At 42.0% G+C, this 25,153-nt stretch overlaps 1 protein-coding gene across 4 annotated transcripts in view; it reads right to left on the reverse strand.

Moving 5' to 3' along the window:
• The window catches only part of GPM6B (glycoprotein M6B), a 170,773-nt gene extending 146,277 nt beyond the window's left edge, over positions 1-24,496 (reverse strand). For all 4 annotated transcript variants that reach the window (XM_015126948.3, XM_015126950.3, XM_077987944.1 and 1 more), the window contains exon 1: positions 24,349-24,496. In XM_015126948.3, coding sequence (XP_014982434.1) covers positions 24,349-24,352 — 4 coding nt within the window. In that variant the 5' untranslated portion in view covers positions 24,353-24,496. The remainder of the gene's footprint in view (positions 1-24,348) is intronic.
• Between the last annotated feature and the right edge of the window lie 657 nt (positions 24,497-25,153).

Genomic DNA, 25,153 nt, shown 5'->3' on the forward strand with positions numbered 1-25,153 from the left:
GATTACACTTTCCAGAGTCTTTTGAAGCTAGGTGTGATCCTATGACCAAGTTCTGGCCACTGGGATGTGAAAAGTGACAGATGCAACGTCCGCAGAATGGCCTTTAAAGAGAAGGACCTGACCTCCCTTTTCTTCTTCCTATTAGCAGGGATGTGAAGGTGAGGGCAGGAACTGCAGCAGCTGTCTTAGATCATGAAATGGAAGCCAAGTGTTGAGTACGATAGAATAAGACAGAGCCTAGGTCTCTAACCCCTTTGGGGAGGAGTGTCCCTGTGCCAGCTTGAACTTCCACATCAGAGGGATGGAAACTTCTGGCATGCTGAATAACATTTTGGGGGGTCCTAATAGAGCAAACAAATCTATATCCTAGCTAACAGACTATGATGAAGTAATGAAATTATCTGTTTTATTAATAATTACAAAAGCATCCATACAACAAACTGTTCTTTCAAGCCACCTAGCAGTCAAAGATGCTCCCGCTCTTCTTTTGGAAGTGCCTACAGAGAAGATCAACAATTTATATTATTTTTACTGAATCCTAAAATGACAGAACTCTGGTGTGTCATCCACCTTACTCATCAGATCTGGCCCAATTGATTGTGACTACTTTACCCAGATCTAACCCACCAATAAAAGTGTGTCACAGCTGGGCACGGTGGCTCATGCTTGTAATCCCAGCACTTTGGGAGGCCAAGACAGGAGGATCAGTTGAGCCCAGGAGTTCAACACCAACCTGGGCAACATAGTGAGACCCCATCTCTACCAAAAATACAAAAATTAGCTGGGCGTGGTGGTGTGCCCCTGTAGTTCCAGCTACTTGGGAGGCTGAAGTGGGAGGATCGCTTGAGCTCAGGATTTGAGGCTGCAGAGAGCTGTGATTGCACCACTGCACTCCAGCCTGGGCAACAGAGCCAGACTCTGTCTCTAAAAAACGTGAAAAAATAAAAATAAAAAAAGGCGTGTCTGTGCCATCATTGGTACCGTTTTAAAATGAGCCACGAGTTCCCCTATTCCCTCTCCTGTACTGGCTGATGAAAACAGGTAGAAGAAATGGCATTCTCCATTCTCTCTCTCTCTCTCTCTCTCTCTCTCTCTTTATGGTTATGAGCACCAACACCCAACAAACCAAATCAATCATGCCTTTAAATGACACTGACTGCACCTCCTCCATTAGGAGGAGGGGAGAAACACAGCTGGAGCCAGAATTCTTGGGCTTAAATATTGGCCTTGCCACTCCCTAGCCACGTGACCTCAGTTGTCATATCTGTGATACAATGAGGATTACATTAGTTGAGTCAGGTGAAACAGGACTTACACATAGTAAGGACTCAGTAAATTTTTTTGCGTGTATATATGTATCATGTATATGTGCATGTGATGTGTATATATGTGTACAATGGTTGTTATATACACACACCACATACTTGTACATGCATGTCTGCCTGCATGTTATATCTGCCCATTTAATATATAATAGGTATGTATGTACATGTATATATGTATTATGTATATGTGTGTGTGTATATCCCTTCATTTCTTGACTGATATACACATTCTGATTTCTGTGAAAATCAAGTTGATTAACAAAAAGCATCCTTTTGTCCCAAATTCAAAACTCCCTCAAAGCTCATTCTCCTGCATTTGGAACATGTCTAATAATTAAGTGCATCTGCCACTTAAACATCCCCCAAGAGGCTCTGAAAGGCTCGGCCGGATTTTCAGCTGCTCTATCCAACCTCAGGAGGTATAGAGCAGGAAGGGCTCCTGAGGCAGCAGTCTCTGGGCCTGCCTCATGAGGTTAAAGCTATAATTTTTTTTTTTTTTTTTTTTTTTTGAGACGGAGTCTCACTCTGTCGCCCAGGCTGGAGTGCGGTGACATGCTCTCGGCTCACTGCAAGCTCCGCCTCCCGGGTTCACGCCATTCTCCTGCCTCAGCCTCCCGAGTAGCTGGGACTACAGGCGCCCACAACCGCGCCCGGCTAATTTTTTGTATTTTTAGTAGAGACGGGGTTTCACCGTGGTCTCGATCTCCTGACCTTGTGATCCGCCCGCCTCGGCCTCCCAAAGTGCTGGGATTACAGGCGTGAGCCACCGCGCCCGGCCATAAAGCTATAATTTTATTTTCTCAGAGACCAAGGGAGATTGTCTGAGCCATCAAAAAAAGATGCCAACACAGAAATACACACACATTCTGCCAGTGACAGACTGCCATCAAGGCAGAGATGGATAAAAGAGAAGCTCACAGTAGAAGCAGTTCTCTCTTCCTACACTGTCCCCAAGTTTTTGGAATGGATATCTAAACAGAAAGAAAAAATCAACACAGAATTGTCATTGCTCACGTCTCCAAAGTAGGAGACTTCGGAGTCACCAACGGGGATACACAATGCAATTCAGGCTCAGATATAGCTACATAAATTGTTATTCCCTGCTTATCTCAAATTTGAAGTGTGTTGGAAACCCCAGTCATCTGCAAAATAGTCACGTATAAAAAGACTCTCAGTGATTAAGGGCAGCCACAAAGCCTAGCACCTTCCTCCTGAGGTAGAAGGTGCTTGGACCTGCTCCCAGGCACCCACTCCAAGCTCTTGGATGGAAACTAATGCAGCATGTCTGCCCTGCTTAAGTTTGTTTGAAAAGAAGATGTATTAGTTTATTAATGTGTGTGCGTGTATGTGTGTATGTGTAAGGAGGGTCCATCTTAAAAAATAAGGCAGCAGGTTGGCTAAAATGGGACTTCCGTGACAGCAGAGGGGAGATACAAATAGATTGAAACATCCAAGTCCACTGTTATAAATTCAAGTGAAAAGCCAGTAGGCACATCTGCCTTATATCTTCTGCTAGCTTAAGATGCCCCATATCACACCAAAGTACAATGTGCCCATGAATTATCAACAAACATGAGGCCAGGTCCAGTGGCTCATGCCAACAATCCCAGCACTTTAGGAGGCTGAGGCAGGCAGACAGCTTGAGCCCAGAAGTTCGAGATCAGCCTGGACAACAAGGCAAAACCCCATCTCTTCAAGAAACAGCCAGGCGTGGTAGTGCACAACTGTGGTTCCAGCTACTTGGGAGACTGAGGTGGGGGAATCGCTGGAGTCCAGGAGGCCGAGGCTGCAATGAGGCATAATCACTGCTACTGCACTCCAGCCTGGGCAACAGAATGAGATCCTGTCTCAAAAAGAAAAGAAACATTCCACTAAGGTTATTTCACTCTTAACCTGGCAAAAACACATGTAAACTATTTTTTAAATATCCAAAATCTTAAATGATAGAAATCTAAAATATCTTTAGTACGTTAGAGCAATAACCTTCTGTAAGTTCTCCAAACAATTTATGTGATCAAGTCATTTGCTGAAATGCCAGTTAAATGAGGAGTGAGTCACTGGACGTGAGCGAATTATGAACAGAGGTTTTTACAGCAATCAAACTGTAGATATTTTTAAATCAAGTGCAGCCTGCCATTTTAAGTACAAAGTTACCATAGGAACAATAACATATACCTTGTCTCCTTGACCCTAAAGATAATGTCTGTAGGTAATAAATGTATAGACATAATTAAATGAAGCATCATATCTGAGACTAAAATATGTGAGACTAGAATATGTCCGCATTCGAACAGCGACTTAATCCATTTTCAGGCTCCTGTGATGGTGTTACCAGGCTTCTGAAGAAGGAAGCACCAAGTAATGACAGTGTCTCATTATGGCATTATAGTTACTGATATCATTTATGGTTTATTCTATGACACAACTCATGGTGTTAATCAGTTTTATTGCCATTCACTTCCATTTTCCTAATTGCATTAAACTATCAATGGTAATTTGCTATATTCAGAAAATGCCCTTTCAAAAAGGCCAGATTCTTCCCAACTGAATACGTTTCAGCAGGATGTTCACTTGCAAAAGTAGCGACATTTAGATATAACTAAAATCTGAAAATTGTTAATACAGTCATTAAGATAGCCAGCTACTATGTAAAAGAAGAGAGAAATGCATGTTACATATTCATATGTGGTAGAAATGCAGACCAGTATTAGGACTATCCTGTCACCAGAAGAAAATGCATTTTTGAACACAACAAAAATTGCTATTGTTTTGCTTATAACCCTTATAATTTCTCTGCCCACCACACTATGGGCTCTTCCTCAAGGATAAGGACTGTCTTATTCATCACTGTAGCCGCTGCACTTGCAATTGCATTTGGGCAATGAACGTGCACAATGAAAGTTGGGAAGCTGGCTAGGAAAGCAAGCTATGCCTCAAATAATGCCTTTGATGGTATCAACAAAAGCAGCACCACCACAGCAAATAACTACCTTGGCCATTAAGAGCTTGGGCTTCAGCTGTGGCAGTCTTCTTTTTCCTGAGGCATCACTGTAGCTGACTATGACAATCACAAACGAGTAGATCTTTTCTGTAGCATTTATAGAGACATTTCCTCATGGGAATGGAAGCACAGAAAACTCCCAATTACCTGGGAAAGATGATATACAGTTGGGCAAATTTTCCTTTCCTTCTCACTTATTGTATTAGCCCATTCTCACACTGCTGTAAAGAAATACTCAAGATGGGGTAATTTATTTTAAAAAGACGTTTAATTGGCTTATGGTTCTGCAGGCTGTACAGAAAGCATGATGCTGGCATCTGCTTGGCTTCTGGGGAGGCCTTGGGAAACTTACAATCATGGCAGAAGACAAAGGGGAAGCAGGCATGTCACACTGCCAGAGCAGGAGCCAGAGAGAAAGTGGAGAGGTGCCAAACACTTTCAAAAGATCAGAGCTCATGAGAACTCACTATCGGGAGGACAGTACCAAGGTAGATGTTGCTAAACCATTTATGACAAATCCACTCTCACAATCCTTCCACCAGGCAGCATCGCCAATGCTGGGGATTACATTTCCATATGAGATTTGGGCAGGGATACACATCCAAACTGTATCACTTACCTTCTTAACTCCCTTCATTTCCTTATTTGGAGAAATCACCTAACTACTCTTCAACTTTAGGGAAGGGTTAATTGAGGCCAAAGTTTTCATCAGAGATTTCAAATATTGTTATACCAGCACAATAGACATCACAAAGAGGGATTAGGCAAACAGTCTGGAGGTGCGGTGGAAGGTAGGAAGAAGAGAGTTTCATGACTGGTCAATATGTAGCTCTATGACTTTTGTTTAATATTTTCAAGAACACACACCTGCTTTCAAATATAAAGATAAGACTATAATAAACAGGGTTCTGATTTCTTGCTGTTTCATATTAGGATGAACTCAATTCTGGGAAACCAAGGTATACATTTCTACATTCTTAATTTCACCCTCAAAGACCAACATTTTTATTTTAAATAATGTTCATGAATGTTTAACAGTTTTACATAAATAATGAAAAAATAAGACTTTCAAACAACCTGTAGTATGTGAGATTATATTGAATTTTTCTCACAAAGATGTTAAAGATGCACCAACTGAAAATTTATAGTAAGACAGAGATCCAAATATATTTAAGAATAAGTAAACTGTATAAACATAAGCATCTGACATTGAATAATTATCTGGAAATGACATCTTTACTGACTTCAACTAAATATATGAGTGAAAACTTCCCTGCAAATATCTATTACAATCAATTTTATACACCTATATTTAGTTACTGAGAAGCATTTATTAAATATAAATTAAATGACAGACTGAACATAACCAGAGAATTTCTCCCATGTCATCCTTAACAATTACCCAAACAGGAATACCATAAGCCTGCAGAAAAGAGAACACACAGAAATCAATACTTACAGAGGAGAGAAACTGGGGGATGGGTCTTTGCTTCTCCAAAGGAGCTGTTGAAGGACAGCATCCTCTGGCTCTTAAGTATTATTGAGAGAAACCCCAGGTCTAGGGACAGAGAAACCTAAAGCCAGAGTCCTTTGAAGACTGGTCAGAATGAGCCTATAGTTACATCTGCAAAGTTTCAGAAGAAAAAGAGGCCAGGCACAGATGCTCAAGCCTGTAATCCCAGCGCTTTGGGAGGACGAGGCAGGTGCACCACTTGAGTTCAGGAGTTCAAGACCAGCCCGGCCAACATGGAGAAACCCCATCTCTACCAAAAATACAAAACTAGCCAGGCATGGTGGCACACACCTATAATCCCAGCTAGCTACTTGGGAGGCTGAGGCAGGAGAATCACTTGAACTCAGGAGGCGGAGGTTGCAGTGAGCCAAGATCGGGCCACTGCACTCCAGCCTGGGCAACAGAGTAAGACTCTGTCTCAAAAAGAAAAGAAAAGAAAAGAAAAACAGGCAACTCATTTGTTCTACATCAGTATCAGGCTGGAAATGGCCCTGGTAGGGGTGGTGGGGGTGTATTTAGATCACTACCTTCTATTAGACAGAACCACATGAAAATGCCGTATTTGTACACTGCAAGGGGTCAAATATTGTCTATTTCATACATGTGAACCTAACATCTTCACCAAGGATTAGGAAAGCCAGGGAAACATGATATGTAAACCAGCCATTATACTATTCATTAGCAGCTCTTAGAAGAAAATAAAAAGATTAAACCTATTGCTTGAAATTAATGGGTAAATGAAAAAAATAGTTCACTTCAATGTTTTATGCTGTCTTCTTTAGTTACATGAATATTCGAGAGTTTGCTAGAAAGAGGCTTAAATAGAAACTTTCAAGTACTATTTTCCAAAGCTAATTACAATTCAGTTTTATATCATATATGCTATCATCATTTATGTTTAATTATCATAAAGAATACCTTGTAAGAGTTTAATGAATATCAACTGACTTACACAAGCAAGTCCACATCAGCAACAGCAATGAATGAAAACCAGGACTATGTTTGTCTGCATCAGGAAAAGTTTTGTCCTGAAAGATGCCCTTCAGAAAGCACCTTCTGAACTGGGCAACTCCTATCTATACCTAGGTCTCTTTATTTGCTGTCTAGAATTTTTTGCCCTATTCTAGCACAAATCCCAAACCTTCCTACAGGTTATATGTTTTAAAGGTTTGCAATGATGGTCTTACACAACTTAAGTAGAAGAGCGGGGCTTAGCCCACAGGGGTTCTTGGCTTTGCTGAGGGAAGAGTTCAAGGGCTAGCCAGAGGTAGAGGAAAAAACAGTTTATCGAAGAGGAGATGTTACAGCTCTGCGACTGCTCCTGTACAGCAAGGCTACCCCATAGCCAGAGAGTAGCAGCTCAGAGCAGTTTTGCAATCACATTTATATCCACTTTTTTTTTTTTTTTTTTTTTTAAAGACAGAGTCTCACTCTGTCGCCCAGGCTGGAGTGTCATGGCGCAATCTCAGCTCACTGCAACCTCTGCCTCCCAAGTTCAAGCAGCAATTCTCCTGCCTCAGCCTTCTGAGTAGCTGGGATTACAAGCATGTGCCACCATGCCCAGTTAATTTTTGTATTCTTAGTAGAGACGGGGTTTCGTTGTGTTGGTCAGGCTGGTCTCAAACTCCTGACCTCGTGATCCACCCGCCTCGGCCTCCCAAAGTGCTGAGCCACTGCGCCCGGCCTATACCCACTTTTAATACTATGGAGGTTAAGGGGTATTTCATGCAGAAATTTCTAGGGAAGGGGTAATACCTTTTAGGTCATCAGGTCATTGCTGTGTAAAGGGGAGGTAATGCCCAGGTGTTGCCATGGCAATGGTAAGCTGACATGGCACACTAGTGGGCATGTCTTACAGAAAGCTGCTTCCACCCTGGCCCTGTTTTACCTAGTCCTCGATTTGGTCCAGTGTCTGAGCCTGTCTCTGGAGTCGAGTCCTGCTTCCTACCTCACTTCAAAAGCTCAGTCTACCTTAGTGTTTCTTAACCTCAGCACTCTTGACATTTGAGGTCTGGTAACTCTTTGTTGAGGAGAGGCTGTCCTGTGCACTATAGGAGGGTTAGCAGCTACGTTGGCCTCCACCCACTAGATGCCAGGAGCATCTCTCCACTCTCCGAATCTGTAACAACCAACAAGATCTCCAGACATTGCCAACTGTCCCTTGAGGGGGACAGAATCTACCCTAGTTGAGAACCATGAGTCTGACAAACTCTTCTTGAGGCAAAAAGAACCTCACTGTTGCTTCTTAAGGAATCTGAAGTCTCAATTTATCCCCAGTCCTTGGCTTTCCAAGCATTACCTGTAGGTACATGAGGCAGAGACTGCCAGGCAGAAAGTCCAACGTCTTCAAGCCTCCAACCAGGTTGACTTTTCAAATCAACAGCCCACTCTATGTCACAGCTACTTCACGTATGAGTTTTTCTTTTTAACAATATGTCAGTTGTCATGTTGGGCTGAGGAAACTGCAATTCAATCACAGAGTAGAAATACCACCACTTTTACTCAAATCCCTAAATGCTAAAATACGATAAAAAATAAAAAGAAATTTCAATTTCACATCCAAATTTAGACTTCAATTTTAAACTCTAGAGTTCTACAATGAGAGACCACTCCCAAGACAGAAACATATGACAAAAGAAGTTAATTTTAAAAAGGGATTTTTATGCCTGAGGCCTTTCAGGATTACACAAACCTAAGTGTACCTGGCCGGGCGTGGTGGCTCACACCTGTAATCCCAGCACTTTGGGAGTCCAAGGCAGGCGGATCACCTGAGGTCAGGAATTCAAGACTAGCCTGGCTAACATAGTGAAGCCCCATTTCTACTAAAAATACAAAAAATCAGCCTGGTGTGGTGGTGCACACCTGTAATCTTAGCTACTTGGGAGGCTGAGGCAGGAGAATAGCTTGAACTCAGGAGGCAGAGGTTGCAATAAGCTGAGATCGCGCCATTGCACTCCAGCTTGGACAACAAGAGTGAAACTCTGTCTCAGAAAAAACAAACAAACAAACAAACAAACAAAAAAACCTAAGTGTACCTAAATGTGCTGGCTAGTGGGGGATATTGATGCCCAGGGACAGCAGGTGACATGTGGAAAATGTCCGGCAGTCCAGTTTGGTTGTAGCCATCAGCAGCAGCCAGGGAATGGCAGCACCCTGTGAAAAATTGCATTTCCAAAGAGATGTTTTAGGAGAATTTACATTTGTGATTTCTGTTGCCCTTAAATAAATAAAAGTTTGAGGCCTTGTTGAGGAATAAGAATATTTCTGTGAAGTGATGGCTAACAGCCACACATATAATCTCATTTGACGGCTGAATAAACTGCTTTCCGGAATAAATCAAGCTCTTGCTACAGCCCAAGTGCTGGCCTCTTCTTTGCAGGGTTAGCAGCTATGTAAAATATGCCAGGAGAAGTTTTCCATTAAATGTTTTAGGGAAACTAGGTAATCTTGAATCGACCAAGGAAATTTCATTATCATGAATAACATCTCCAAACATGGAAGTAACGCTTGAACAGAAGAGTTCCAATTAAATCTTTCCTGGGTTACTTTAGCTGCATCACTCTAAGATAATAAAACCTGGCCTTTTTTCTTTCTCTATTCAACCAAGAATTTGCATCTTGAATGTAAACTTGGTCTCTGTAATGGTGCACATCGGGTCATATTTTTCTTATAGAAGAAATCTGTATTTTAACATATTAAGGATTTTTATTTTCTTATGTTATGATATGGTAAAGGTTGGTTTAAGTAAAAATATCTCATTTCACTTCAGTTCAGCCTCCAAGGCTCCTCCCAGGCATTTTACCTCCACTGAGTGGCATTGTGGGTCCTCCACCTATGTTTTATCCATAACATTTTCCACATGGGATCATGGCAGGTGTTACTTTGCTGACTATCCTCACTGAAGACAGAATGCCTTGAGGGCAGAAACTGTTACACGTCATCACTAGCCAATACGGAGTACAACTGCTACACAGCAGACTCATCTGCACATAACCTTAATTCACCTGCATGGGACCAAATCACTCACCAGGTGTGAAAAATCATGACTTAATCATCCTTCTATTACAAGCTTAGCACTCAGTCTAATAAGTATTTGGTGAATGGATAAAATTGATCCTTTATTTTTTATTTTTATTTTTTGAGACTAGGTCTCACTCTGTCACCCACACTAGAGCACAGTGGCGCAGCCATGGCTCACTGCAGCCTTGATCTACTAGGCTCAAGCAATCCTCTCACCTCAGCCTCCTGAGTAACTGGGACTAAAGGTTGCATATCAGCAGCCAGGCTAATTTTTTAAATTAGTTTAATAGAAACAGGGCCTCACCATGTTTCCTAGGCTGGTCTCAAACTGCTAGGCTCAAGCGATCCTCCCACCTCAGCCTCTCAAAGTGCTGGGATTAGGAGTGAGCCACCATGCCCGACCACAACCACCTTCAATGGAAGAATATTCTAATATCTAACTCAAACTCTATTTCCTCTTTTCTTGTATTCTGCATAAATACCTAAACAACAGGATCCCATCTTCAGGACTCCTGTGGACTTTGATGAGGTCCCTTCTTAGCTAAATTGTGAACTCTATCACTGTTTGGAAGTTTTAACATTCAATATATGACTCCCAGGACTCGTGGGCTCCCCGCTCTTGGAGAAAATATCAGGTAAGCAAAATTAATTTTGGCATGTTACCCACTAGCTTTGTCTTCCATTGGCAAGCATATTTTATTCTTGAATTAGTAGAACTGATTTGACTTCTCATTCTGCATCAATATGACAATGAAATCAATATCTTTCATGAAAATACTACTAGTTGGAAAATATAGCACAAGCAAGCAGCTAAAACTCAGCTTAGAAACTGAGTTTTCCCTCAGTGATGGTGGATTCTGTTCTCTTCCAGGAAAAGATGAAATTCTATTCAAAGGATGCATAAGCACATAATGCATCCTATACGTTTGCTACTCTGCAGGTTCTGGGACATAGTCACAGAGCTACCATATACAGCTCTTATGATCAGGCTGGTATGTGATAACTCAGAATCAGCTTCCCTTCACAGTTTCTATGCTAATCCGAACAAGTTTGTCCATCCAGCTGGACTTTCAGAAGTCACAGGTCTATGGAAGGGAACCACGGCATTGCATGGAATTAGATTTAACCCTAATTGTTTTACTTTATTTTTTAGAAACAGTGTCATTCTGTCACCCAGGCTGGAGTGCAGCAGCATGTTCATAGTTCACTGTAACCTCAAAGTCCTCAGCTCAAGCAATCCTCCCACCTCTATTTCCCAAGTAGCTGGAACTATAGGCAGGCGCCACCATATCTGGCTTTTTTTTTTTCTCTCTCTCTCTCTCTCTGTAGAGATGGGGTCTCGCTATGTTGCTCAAACTCCTGGCCCCAAGTGATCCTCCTGCCTTGGCCTCCCAAAGCACTGGGATTACCTTACATTTTACCTTTAAAAAATGCCACAAAAACTATGAGGGACCTTGAAATACAATTTTTAAAGGTATGCAAAAACATTATCTTGGGGTACAAAAGAAAATCTAAATGTTTGAAGAGACATACCATATACACAAATGAAAGACTTAACATAGTAAATACATTGACTGTCATGAAATTATTCTGGCCAGGCGCTGTGGCTCACGCCTGTAATCCCAGCACTTTGGGAGGCCAAGGCGGGCAGATCACAAGGTCAGGAAATTGAGACCATCCTGGCTAACACGGTGAAACCCCATCTCTACTAAAAATACAAAAAAGTTAGCCAGGCTTGGTGGCGGGCACCTGTAGTCCCAGCTACTCCAGAGGCTGAGGCAGGAGAATGGTGTGAACCCGGGAGGCAGAGCTTGCAGTGAGCCGAGATTGCGCCACTGCACTCCAGCCTGGGCAACAGAGTAAGACTCCGTCTCAAAAAAAAAAAAAAAAAAAGAATTCTTCTATAAATTCACTGCAACTCCACTCAAAATCCTGACAGGGATGTTTGTGGAGCATGAAAAGCTGATTCCAAAAGCAAAGGATCAAGAATAGGTCAGATACTTTTAAAGACGAGCAAAAGGAGAAAATTTCTCCTAAGAGATAGCCAGGTTTATTCTAAATCTATAGTAATGAAGACAGTGTAACAATATCTCAAAGATGCCAAAACAGATCAAGGAACAGAATGAAGTCCATAGATGTACTCACACATATAGTAGAGAAGTACAGATATAGATATTATCGGGGGGAAAAAGTGAATTATTAAGTGCATGGTATTTCTGTATAGGAAATAAACAATTTTTAAAAATATCTATCTAAAACTATACCAAAAAATAGAACCCCAATGGAATAAAGACTGAAAAGTGAAAAGCCTGATTTTAGAAAAACTTTCTTTTAGAAAATACCGACGATTAGAAGAACATTTTCATGACTTTGGGGAAACAATTTTGAAACAAGGCAAAGATAAAAAGCACGAGTCATAAAAAATTAAAGGAAAAGATTGATAATTAGGACTTTATTATAATAAAAAAGATTTAGTACAACAAAAGATGTATTCAACAAAGTTAAAAGATAAGCCATAGAGAGGAAGATGATATTGAAAACACATTTTAACTAAGGATTAGTATACAGAAGTCATAAAGAACTACTATAAATCAAGACAAATACAAATAAGGATCTAAATGGAAGAGAAAACCCAAAGGGCCAATAACCTACACAAAACTTTCAACCTCTCTAGAGAAATTCAACATAAAAAAAACAATGAAATATCACTTCATACCTATCAGATATTTGAAAAAATAAACAACGTGACAATATCAAATGCTGGTAAAAATACAGAGAAGCTAGAATGCTCATTCACTCCTGGTGGGAGTATAAACTGATACCACTACTTGACAAGCAGTGGTAACACCACACGATTTAAAGCTAGTTCCGTGTGGTGACAAAGCATTCATTTTGCTGACTGCATCATTTACTCTGGTTAAGAAGATAACAAAGTTCCCAGAGCTTGCAGTGAGCCGAGATCTGGCCACTGCACTCCAGCCTGGGCGGCAGAGCGAGACTCCGTCTCAAAAAAAAAAAAAAAAAAAAGAAGATAACAAAGTTCCTCACTGAAAGAACACAGGCAAAGTATTATTGTGTTAAGTCCAAACAAATGAGAAGAAAAGTCAACTGGCAAACCACAATTTCCTACGTAGTTCCATTTTCAGGATGAAAACCAGAAATCATCCCAGGCCTTTGGTCCTTTGTCCACACCTCTACTCCATTTGGAATATCCACTAGCCAAAGATTCACTAACTACTGATAATTCAAATAATTCCTAAAATTTCACCTTCTACAGGAAACTAATTGGAAGGAGGCAGGCCTCAACATCTATTACATCCTTAAGCCCTGAAGTTAGCAAGCATTCACGTTGATCAAATCCTGAATAGATATGCAACACCTACAGCTTTGTCTTCATTCACAACTCCTCAAAATGTACTTTCCATTTCTGAAGGAGATAATGGGGACACTTTATCTTTGTAATCTCTCCAGTTGTATACATGTTTTCATGTGTCTATCTCATCTTTCATAAAGGATTTTCAAAGTCCTTCTCACAGCTGCTATGTCAATGCTTTAGAGGGTAGGAACCAATGATATGTGTACTCCCTAGTACGGTTTTACACATGAAGGCATTTAATAAATGCTTTTAAACCATAATGGTTTAGAAGCGGATCTCTTTTCCAGACAGAAAACATCCTTCTGTTTCAAAATAATTTTATCAAATGTTGAGCAAGACACACCAGACATGAGAGTTCATACTGTATTATTCCATTTATATAAAGTGCAAAGCTCTGCTGACAGAAACTAGGGGTGATTAGACTTCATCGGGTATATCTGTAAGGCAGCTTGAGGAGGCTTCTAAGGGGCTGGTAATGTTCTGCTTATTAATCTAACTGCTGGTTACATTTATAAAAACTCATTAAGCTGTACACATGATTCGCCCACTTTTCGTGTATACATATTATACTTCAATAACAATTTTTAATGATTTTATAATATTTGTGCCGCTTACAAAACATCTAAAAATATTTGTGACATCATATAATAGAGCTCAAAACAGTTTTTAATAAACTGGTACAATGGCTTTGCAAAATGGTAATAATTCATAGGATGGAAATTAATCCCTTTAAGGTCCCAAATTCTTTTTAATTACCATGGAAACTGTCAGAATATGCCAAATGAGAAAACAAAAACAAAAATATAAAGTACTGCATCAAATCAAGTTATCTTAAGAGCTTGACTTACATTGCTAATTAAATCTCCATTCTTTGCCCATTATGTGAAGGAACAGATGCCTGAATCTGAGCGTCCATCTTAAAATGCACCATTTAAACATTCTTTTCAGGAAGACATTGTGAAACATTTCTAAATCTAAAACAGTGACCCAATGCACATACAATATAGCAGATTTTCTAGGCTCCTTCTGACCCTCACTTCCAATGTTCTTGTTCTTTTTACGCTGGAACTATTTTGCAAGTATGGTCAGATGTCTCAGAAAACACTGACTTATGGTCTCCATTTGCAGGGAGGAGTCTAGGTTGTGGGGGCTGGGATGTAGGAATGGCAGAGAGATCAATGGCTATAGAAAACAGATCTCTAAACAAGGGGGAAATCAGTCCTTTCTCTTCCAACTCCTGCATCTCTCAAACACGTGAACAAACATAATGAAGATATGACTAAGGACGGAACGTGCAGGAAGGATGCCTTAAAGGCTTAATCTGGGTAGATTTGATTACAGCTAAGAAGATGAATTCTAAATTTGGAAAGGCCATCAAGGTAACTAAGGATGTCACTAGATCCTTCATGTCTTTCCACTTAATGAGGAGAACAAAAGATGATGAAAACTATTTTAGTAAGCAAAGGATCTTCACAGATTCAGTCCTTTCAGAGATAAGGTGCACTAATCATTAGAACAAGTTACCAAGGAAAGCCAGGCACACTATTTCCCCAGAAGGTTGGCCTCATTATCGAGATGGTTTAGACATGATTTTACTCCAAGGAAGAATGACTTAGGTGGTCTGCAAAGCTCCCCATTATATCTCCAGATTCTCTGATGATGTAAGAAAAAGATAAAATAAATAAATAAAACTTCCTTCAACTAAAAAAAAAAAAATCAAGCATTCCTTTTGGAAGGAAAAACCTTTTAAACGAGAAATCCTCCCATTCTGTAGATGTGCTCAATCAAGTTCTCAACAACGCTACTACTCAGATTTTATGATATTGTGAGAAACAAAAGGTTTTCAATCCCTCTTACCCTTTAAGTAGTGGTTCTCAATATGGTGCTCCCCTCCTCCCTCCCTGGGTTATGTGGCAATGTCTGGAGACATTTTTGGTTGTTACAACTAGAGGACTGTTACAACATGTAGTATATAGAGAACACAGATGCTGCAAAACACTCTACAATGCACAGGACAGCCCTCATACTCCCCCAACAAAGAATCATCCAGCCCAAAATGTCAATAGTGCTGAGGTTGAGAAACCCTGCTCTAGAAGTATACTTAAAAGTGAAGATAAAAGGACTTCTTTTATTTTAGTATCTATCTCCAGTTGGTCCAAAGAAGAAAATAGAATTTAACAGTCCTACAAAAACTAAACAAATAAATACCCAAGCAAATACTAAACTCAACTCAAGATCTATTCGAACTCAAGATTGTTTATAATAGATCTTGTTATACCAAGTTCAAATATACCAAATTATATACAGCCATTAAGAGTAAAATTCCAAAGATCAGGTTGAAATACTTTTGGCAGATTTTATTTTTTTTCTAACCAAGCAAGCAATTCTTATTTTTAGATACTTAAATTCTACTTTTGATTACTAGAAAACATACTCTTTTTTCATTAAGTGGTCAACTTACCTATCAGATATAATTATTACATGTAAGTATCAAGCTATTAAAATAAATTTTAGAAATATTGATCAAGAAAAATAATAAGAATACCAATTACCTACACCACTAGAAATGAGCAAGGGAGGCCAGGCGCGGTGGCTCACACCTATAATCCCAGCACTTTGGGAGGCCGAGGTGGGCGGATCATGAGGTCAGGAGATTAAGACCATCCTGGCTAACACGGTGAAACCCCGTCTCTACTAAAAATACAAAAAAAAATAGCCAGGCATGGTGGTGGGCACCTGTAGTCCCAGCTACTCAGGAGACTGAGGCATGAGAATGGCGTGAACCAGGGAGGTGGAGCTTGCAGTGAGCCGAGATTGCGCCACTGCACTCCAGCCTGGGCGACAGAGCGAGACTCCGTCTCAAAAAAAACAAAAACAAAAACAAACAAAAAGAAATGAACAAGGGGACATCACTACAGATCCTATAGATAACAGGATTAAACAGATAATACAAAATATTATGAACAACTTTATGCCAACAAATAACTTAGATAAAATGGACAAAGCCCTTGAAAACCACAATTTACCAAAATTGAAACAAAGAGAAAGTCTGACTATTCCTCTGCTAAAGAAATACACTTCATAACTTAAACATTTCTACAAAGAAAACTCCAGACCCAACTGGCTTCACTGGTAAATTCTTGCAAATATTTAAGAAAAAAAAAATGGCTGGGCACAGTGGCTCACACCTGTAATCCCACCACTTTGGGAGGCTGAGGCGGGCAGATCACCTGAGGTCAGTAGCTCAACACTAGCCTGGCCAACATGGTGAAATCTGTCTCTACTAAAAATACAAAAAATTAGCCAGGCATGGTGGTGCATACCTGTAATCCCAGTTACTTTGGAGGCTGAGACAGGAGAATCGCTTGAACCCAAGAGGCCAAGGTTGCAGTGAGCTGAGATCACACCATTGCACTTCAGCCTGGGTGACAGATCTAGACTCTGTCTCATAAAAACAAAAACAAAACAACAACAACAACAAATCCCACTTTTAAAATTAATAATCCGGCCAGGCACAGTGGCTCATGCCTGTAATCCCAGCACTTCAGGAGGCCGAGGCGGGTGGATCACAAGGTTAGGAGATGGAGACCATCCTGGTGAACATGGTGAAACCCTGTCTCTACTAAAAATACAAAAAATTAGCCAGGTGTGGTGGTGGGTGTCTGTAGTTCCAGCTACTCGGGAGACCGAGGCAGGAGAATGGTATGAACCTGGAAGGTGGAGCTTGCAGTGAGCCGAGATCACGTCACTGCACTCCAGCCTGGGTGACACAGCGAGATTCCGTCTCAAAGAAAAGTAAAAAAAATTAATAATCGAGTAAACAGACATGGAAGTTGGTTCTGTTCCAATCCTCAACCCCTCTGGAGTCACACCAAAGATCAACCCAATATCATTCCATCCCAGAAAACTAATGCTTCCCTTCCTTCTCTCTTTCAAGAGAGATTAGACAATGGACTAGATTTAAAACATTTTTGTAAGAATCATTTATATGTATCCATTTGTAATCAACTAAAACTCATTACTCCCATCTGGCTTTCAGTTCCCTGACCAAATCGTATTTCCTGCTCTCTCCCATACCTACTCTCTGCTATGGCCAGGCCAGTTTCTTCAGAATTCCCCCAATAAACCTTGCTCACTCATGCCTCTCTTTCATGGGTTATTCTAATCCCTTCCACCTTTCTCAACACTCCTCAAATCTAAGTCTCCACTGGAAACTTCATATAAGCCACAAGGTTTTACCTTTATCAGAACTCCTTCCAAACTTTTATCTGGAATTTTACAGTTAGACACAAATGATTCTCTCAGTGGGTTTCTTTTATCCCCTTGGGGAGACCATCATTTCCCTCCAGCTGCCATGTGCCTGCTTAAAATCCCTTCCTGATTCTCTGTGACCAACAGGGTAATGACCAAGTTATTTCCTGGTACTTTACAATCTGGCCTCAGCTCTCCCCACTCCCCTACATTAAGGCCATTCCCAACTCAACATACCCACACAGCAGCCTCTGCCATGGCTCCTGCTTTTACACATTTGTATCCAGGGCCTGGAACATCCTCTCCCACACATGTGGACACCCTGACCCCCATCTTCCTGTTCATCCTTGAAGACTCTCAGATCTAAAGTAACTTCCTCCCTAGGGAATCCCTGTTTGAAATACCACCTTCCACCTTTTTTCCTCAGATCTTTTTCCTACAGGATCTTGTACTTTTATTATAGCTGTTTATCTGCCTTTCAGAAATGACTGTGGTTATTTGAGAACAGAGTCTTATTTTTCGCTTCAAAACTTAGCACAGTACTTGGCTCATCTGAACAGGACTCTGAATGCTTGCTGAGTGAGCAGCTGTCCAATATTCCCCCGAGAGCCCCATGGTGATGGGCATGTGACAGGAATTCAAAGGCTTAGAGACTGGCACATGCTAGTTGCATGACATTGTGGTAGGTACTCGTTTAACCCTAATACACATGGCGAGGATGGAAACACAAAGCTGCCGTTGCGTTTTAATCATCAGGGCAATAATGAGTTTCACTGAAACAAAGCCTTCCACCCCAATCTTTCCAGAACTTCAAAAACCTGACCAGAAGGAAGTACTTTTCACCAGAGAAAGTAAAGTATTTTATAGCATCAGAAGAAAAAAAACTCAAAGCTCAAGGCAAAAAAAGCTAATGAAAGAACATCCAAACTGCTCTTTCAATTGTTTTTGTGTCTGTGTATGCCTGGCAGCAATCAAATTACTTATAAATAGCAACTTCAAGCTCTGAAATTGTTATTCTGTGATAAAAGTATTAATATTATTAAAGAACAATAATTTATGTAATTTACCCTATTTAATTTAGCATAGTTTACCAGAGTTTGCAGTACATAAATGTTAATTTAAATACCTTGAAATCTATCATTTTAATGTTGATAGACCTTAATAAAATGCATACGAATCCTCATTTTTTAAACATTTGTGGAACACCTACAATATGCCGATCATTCCAATGAACACCGGGGTATAACAATGAATAAAACGATTTCTGCTCTTGACAAATTTGGTATTTGAACAGAAAGAGGCATATTAAAAACACTAACATGCCAGCCATCATGTTAAAATTATTAAATGGATGATGATGGCTCAAAATATACCAGATGCTCTCTTACCAATGTTTACCTAAAGGACCCCACCCATCTACCCCATATCCTCCATTCTTTTTCTAAACCATACTGATCACTGTCCAGAACTTAGGTTCTAGGCTCTTTTCCAATATATCTATGTACTGCTTCTCCCACCAGTAGTGTACTTAAGTCAGTAGTGTTTGTTCCCAAACCTGTTTACGCCAGCTGTACTTGTTACTAGAATTATGAAACCTAATTCGATATTACATAAACTAATAAAATATGAGTGCCAAAAGAGAGAGTTTTTCCTTTCTTTGAAAACCAGGTTGATTACTTTGGAGAGTCTTAACAAAAATGAGTCACTTGAGAAAATAGTTGCAAAAGTAAGTATGGGCAAATTTAGAGGTTTAAGGGGAGTGGGGTAGGTGATATAAAGGGATTCTGCCCAGAGACTGGTTCCCAATGCCTTTAAGTTTTCATTCTACTTTAATGTAAGAATCTGAAGCTGAAAATCAGAAGCCAATGAATTTTGGCTGTGATTTACGTAAGAAAGACTTCTAGGAACTCCAATCAGGTCCTTGCACTCAAAGCAAAGGGCTTGACTCTACAATAAAATATCAGCAAATTAATGTTTACAGTTAAACAAAATGTTTAGGATACATGTGGTACTTTTTATGATTCATCCCTTTGGCATTTCCAATAAACCATCCAGCTGCTTGGTCCTGGATGTAGCAGATAAGAGTGTTTTCTTCTTTTTTTTTTTTTTTTTTTTTTTTTTTGAGACGGAGTCTCGCTGTGTCGCCCAGGCTGGAGTGCAGTGGCCAGATCTCAGCTCACTGCAAGCTCCGCCTCCTGGGTTCACGCCATTCTCCTGCCTCAGCCTCCCGAGTAGCTGGAACTACAGGCGCCCGCCACCTCGCCCAGCTACTTTTTTTGTACTTTTTAGTAGAGACGGGGTTTCACCGTGTTCGCCAGGATGGTCTCGATCTCCTGACCTCGTGATCCGCCCGTCTCGGCCTCCCAAAGTGCTGGGATTACAGGCTAGAGCCACCGCGCCCGGCCGATAAGAGTGTTTTCTAAGAAGCCCTTGGAGAAGCCAAGCGGTATGGTCAACAGCTTTTGGTAGAACAAAAACATAATAAAGAATTAATGATTTCTTGTTTGTCACAAACAGTACTCCATGGTATTCGACTATGAGGTTTACTTAAAATGTCGGTTTGTGTCCCGATATTAAAAGGGAGCTCTCTCCAAGATCCAAGGGTGGGCTCCTTACTAAATCTTTAGACTCAGAGGGAGGGAAGCTAGCATATTCTGGGATTACTTCCTGCCCAGTTATTCATCAAGATTCCATTCCTTTGTGTCTCCCACTGCATCTGAATTCCTGAGCAAGCTTCCAGAACCAAGCATTGCATGTATGGGTCTTCAGCGTGCTTCTTTCTGAGTGCAGCCTCTGAGAGTGGCTGGAGCCTGGATGTCGGGGAAGAAAGGGATTCAAGGAGAAGAGGTCAGGAGAAGCTAAAGCTGGAAGTGTTAAAGAGGGAGAACATTATAGCTTCCTCCACCAGTTCCCTCAGAGAAGAGTCAATCATGCTGGAAGCATGCACATCGAAGACGCCAGCATTTAACCCAACTACAGATGACACTTCTAATGCGGGCTTCATGCATTCAAGTAGTGTTTAGACCATCAGGGAGCTGTTTTCTCATGTTTTTCAAGCATAACATTACTCTCTCATTTCTTTTTTCTAAATTACATACTGGTTGACCTGTAAAGACCCAAACAAATAATTTCATCAAATTCTTTTATTTTATAGTAAACTAAAGTTAAGAAGAGAAAATTATTTACCCAAGATCACACAGCAAGCTAGTGGGCAAGCTGGGGCAGGCACCAGGGCTTCTCTGCTTAACAGCCTTCTTTGCTTCCTGGCTCCAGGAACCAGGAGCACAAGCACCTCCTGGGATCTTGTCAGAAATGCAGAAACTCAGGCCCCACCCCAGGCCCACTGAATCAGACACTGCTTTTTTCACAAGATTGCTAGATGATCTGTACACATATTAAAAAGAACGGCTCTAGACCAAAAGTTTTAAAATGCTATTTAGTGAAATTATTGGTATTTAAATATATAATCCTTATAAAAACTTCCTTACCACAAAATGGGTCAAAACAATTATTTCAATATTTTGTTGTATCTGATCATTTTGTATACAGTTTCCATTTAAAATTATAGGCAATTGGCCACTCACAGTGGCTCACGCCTGTAATCCCAACACTTTGGGAAGCAGAGGAGGGAGGATCCCTTGAGGCCAGGAGTTTGAGACCAGCTTGGGCACCATAGCAATACCCTATCTCTACAAAAAAAAAAAAAAAAAAAAAAGTAAAGCTTAGTCGGGCATGGTGACAGGTGCCTGTAGTCCCAGCTACTTGGGAGGCTGAGGTGGGACGACTGCTTGAGCCCAGGAGTTCCAGGCCACAGTGAGTTATTACATCAGGCCACTGCAGTACAGCATGGACAGAGTGAGAACCTGTCTCCAAAAGATAAATAAATAAAAATAAAATTATAGGCAAAGAAACAAAATCAGCATTTCTCTCTGGATACATACGCCATATTAAAGCTGGATGGATATTCCACAAATGCCTTATAAGAGGTTATTACATGGAATTCACTTAGTTGCTATGTCTTCAGGCCTATGAACAAGGTAACAGAATCAAAATTCTGTTGGGCAATGCAAGTTCCTATCAGATAAAACCAGAGTTAACACTGAAGGGTGTGTGTGTGTGTGTGTCCATGTGTTGTGTGTGTGCACACTCACTCACCTTCACAATATGTGCAGCCAAACATGGAACCCTTCAGCCAGAGAAATAATTAGTTTCAACACACTCATTTAGGTAGCATACTGCATACACAATACAGCAACATCTCATTGTGCAAAACAACCAAAGTTACTGAACAGTCAAATACACTTCAAACATCAGTTGGCTCATTCCATTTACCTGAACCCTCCAGAAGACACAAATCCATAGAGACAGAAAGGTTAGTGGTTGCCAGGGGCTGGGGGGAGAAGAGAATAAGGAGTGACTGCTAAATGGGTACAAGATTTCTTTTTGGGGTTGATGACAATGTTCTAACATTAGATAGTAGCGATGGCTGCACAAATCTGAATATACTAAAGACTTGTATACTTAAACGTGTGAATTGTATGATATGTGAATTATATCTTAAGGCTATAAAAAAACTGGCTTAACAATTAAAACCCATGTTTTCTTTTAAGATGTAATGAAAAGTGAAATTATACATACCACCACTACTCATTATTTTATTTTTAGTTTAAAGATTGTAAATACCTTAAAATTTGAGTCTGAAGGGACTTTTATTTCTACAAACCTCATTTATTTTACCAGTAAATTAACTGATCCAGGTTAAGGAACTAATTGTATTAAGAACCAAAGTCCCGACTTAATGGGCCAATGGTCAGAATTTTCCCAACGTTAAATCATTTCAATTAAAACATTCATAAGAGGATGTACGGTAATCAAATACATCTGGAAAAATAAAACCAGTTCATGGCCCTGTGGTGTATTTACTAACAGTCTACCAAAGGAAATCAGTATGTTTCCTTTTTTATATGAAGGGAACTTTCTTTTTAATGTAAAAACTAAAACCAAAACCAAGGATACTGCCAGAACCAGTGAAGTATGCACAAATTAACATAAATTGGCAATTGAAGTGTGGAGCCAACAATTGTCCAAAACACAAAGTACTTCCTTAAGAACAGCTCCGGCCTTTGCTTCATGAGAACTTCACCCAACTTCCACACCTATTTAAAAATGAAGCCCACCCTACCCCTAAATCAGTCCAAAGTATTGTGAAAGTTATTCTGAAGAAGGTCCCCGTGTGATAACTCCACACTCAAATTCCACGTACAAATCCAAACGCCTAGCGTTAAATTAAAATAAATAACGATTTCAGAAAAAGTAGTTGATGCTTTCCTCAATACCACACGTGTTCGTAACTGCAACATCTTTGGTGGCAATTATCACCAAAGTGATCACAGGCTGAGTAGCAGTCATCCTCCGAGCCTCATTTTGTGTATGAGTCTCATTTAAAACGGAGGTTGAATGGTGTGACTGCTCACATGGGGGACATTAAGAGAAGTAGAAACCGGAGTTACAGGCCACTCAATTCTGCCCTTTCTAGAAGAATCTTATGCTAGTTCTTGCCTGACTTTTTAGAAAGAAATTTTCCTGTTGGATTTGGTAGGCCTTACCTCCTTTCATATTTTGATCACCTAGTAAATTTTTTAAAAATGTAAACGAGCTTCCTTTGAAATGCAAAAAAGTGCCCCCCTTACTCCTCACCAAAATTTTAATCAGTACAAAATTATCGCCCCCCCCCACACACACACACAATTAATAGCAGAGATAATGTGAAAGAGGGGGATAAATGATTAGGGGGAGGGGAGGAGCGGGCAAGCAATTCCCAAGCCCTCACCATTAACCCACAATGGTTAAACCCACTGACGTCCTCGTTAGGAATGCTCTTCACAGTGTTTATGGCTTGTGGCTGGAGTCTGTCACTAGAGAAAGATAACGGAGCAGGAAGAGAAAAACCCTTTCCCAAGCACAGCTGTCACACGTTTCCAGGAGTTCTGCGGAATGAGGTTGATTTCCACAGCACTCCTTACGAGTTTTCCTCCCCATACAGTCTCTCCACTTAACGACATGTTGCTGACGGCAGCATTTTCAGGGTGTTAGGAAATGACAAAAAGAATCCTACAGCCGCCTTACACCAGCCTTGGGCCAGGTTGAAGATATCAGATTTTCACCCTCCGGAGCGGAGCCTTTTGCCGTTGCTAGCCGTTCCCCCGTTGCATTGGAACCCGCTCAGCATACCGTCTCCACCTGCGCCCGGGCCGCATTTTGATAGTTGGAACAAGGGACAAAGAGGAGAGACTCAGCCTCCGTCCCATCCTGTCCCTCTCTTGAAACCACTTTCCTGGTTTCAAGGGTCAAGGTTTCGAAATGAGCTCCCGGAAGATCCCAGGCTTGGGGAACCTGGTGTTTGTTTCGCGCGGGCTTAAGGAGAACAGAACCACTGCGGGGCGGGGCGCGGCAAGACTGGACTGGGAGCTCGGGCGACAGGGAGAGCGTCCCGGGAAACAGGCAAGAAGCTACTCTCTGCCGGCCCCTTAAAATAAAGCACGAACCCGGGACGCGCCGTCTGTTCTCTCTGCAACTCCTCCCGGGGACCCCGCTCTTAGGCTCCCGCGAGCTGCACGTGCGGGGTGCAGCCTGGGCGCAGCCGGAGCGGGGACCCACCCTAGGATACAACAGGGAGGCGCACCTGGCCGTTCCGGACACCTGCGCCGCGCCCCTCCCACCTCCAGCGTCCCGGCTTCGTCGCGGAGGTGGCCGAGGAGGCGCCACCTGAGCGGGGGAGGGGCGGGACCCTCGGAAGGGCGCGCCCTCCCGGGGCGGGGGCGCGAGACCGTGGCCGTGGCGCGGAGCCAGCGCGCTCGCTTACCCATGGCTGGAGACGGGCGGGAGGGGTGCGGGCTGCGGGCGTTCGGGCTCCCCGGGGATGGGCAGAGCCGGTGGCACAAGTTTGCAGGTCTGGCGGGCACGTGCGCTGACCGGGCTCCTGCGGGCTGCGCTGCGCGGGGCTGGCCGCTGGCTCCTAGCTCCCGGCCGGGGTGGGAGCGCGGCGCGGCTCCGCCTGCACTGGGGGCCGGCCGCGCGGAGAGGGGCCCTGACGTCAGCGCCGGGGGCTTTGTGCGCCCGGAGCTAGAGCCCGATTGGGGGCAGCGGGAGCGCGGAGTCTGCAGGCAAAGCCCGCGGCTTCCTCTGGGACCCCCGGGCGAGCGCCGAGGGGTGCGGGAACCCGAAAAGCCAGCGAGGGGGATGGGTAGAGAGGGGAGTGGGCTTCTAGGATCGCGGAGGCGGCCATCCGCGTCCCAGATGAAAACTATTATGGCCGGGGGAGGTTGTGGGGGACGGGGTGCTTTGAGGTCTTAGCCACACCCATTATATAGATAAAGAAACTGAGGCCCGGGACACTGGACGAAGGACACTTAGTACTTAACAGCGTTGCCTCGATCCACAGTCTCAGTTCCTTTTGTTCAAATACGAGTCGTTACTTAATTCAGTAGGTCTCAACCCTGGCTGCAGAGGAGAAATCAGCTGGGGAGCTTCTGGAAACCGGATTTCATCATGGCCTATGCGGGTGGGACCCAGGCATCTGTTCTTTGAAAGCTTCCCAGGTGATTCCAATGTACATCCAAGGTTGCGAAACATTGACATAAGTAACTTGTAGGTGGCTAATGACAGAC

The sequence above is a fragment of the Macaca mulatta genome, chromosome X (genome assembly GCF_049350105.2).
Source record: "Macaca mulatta isolate MMU2019108-1 chromosome X, T2T-MMU8v2.0, whole genome shotgun sequence".
Classification (NCBI taxonomy): Eukaryota; Metazoa; Chordata; class Mammalia; order Primates; family Cercopithecidae; genus Macaca; species Macaca mulatta.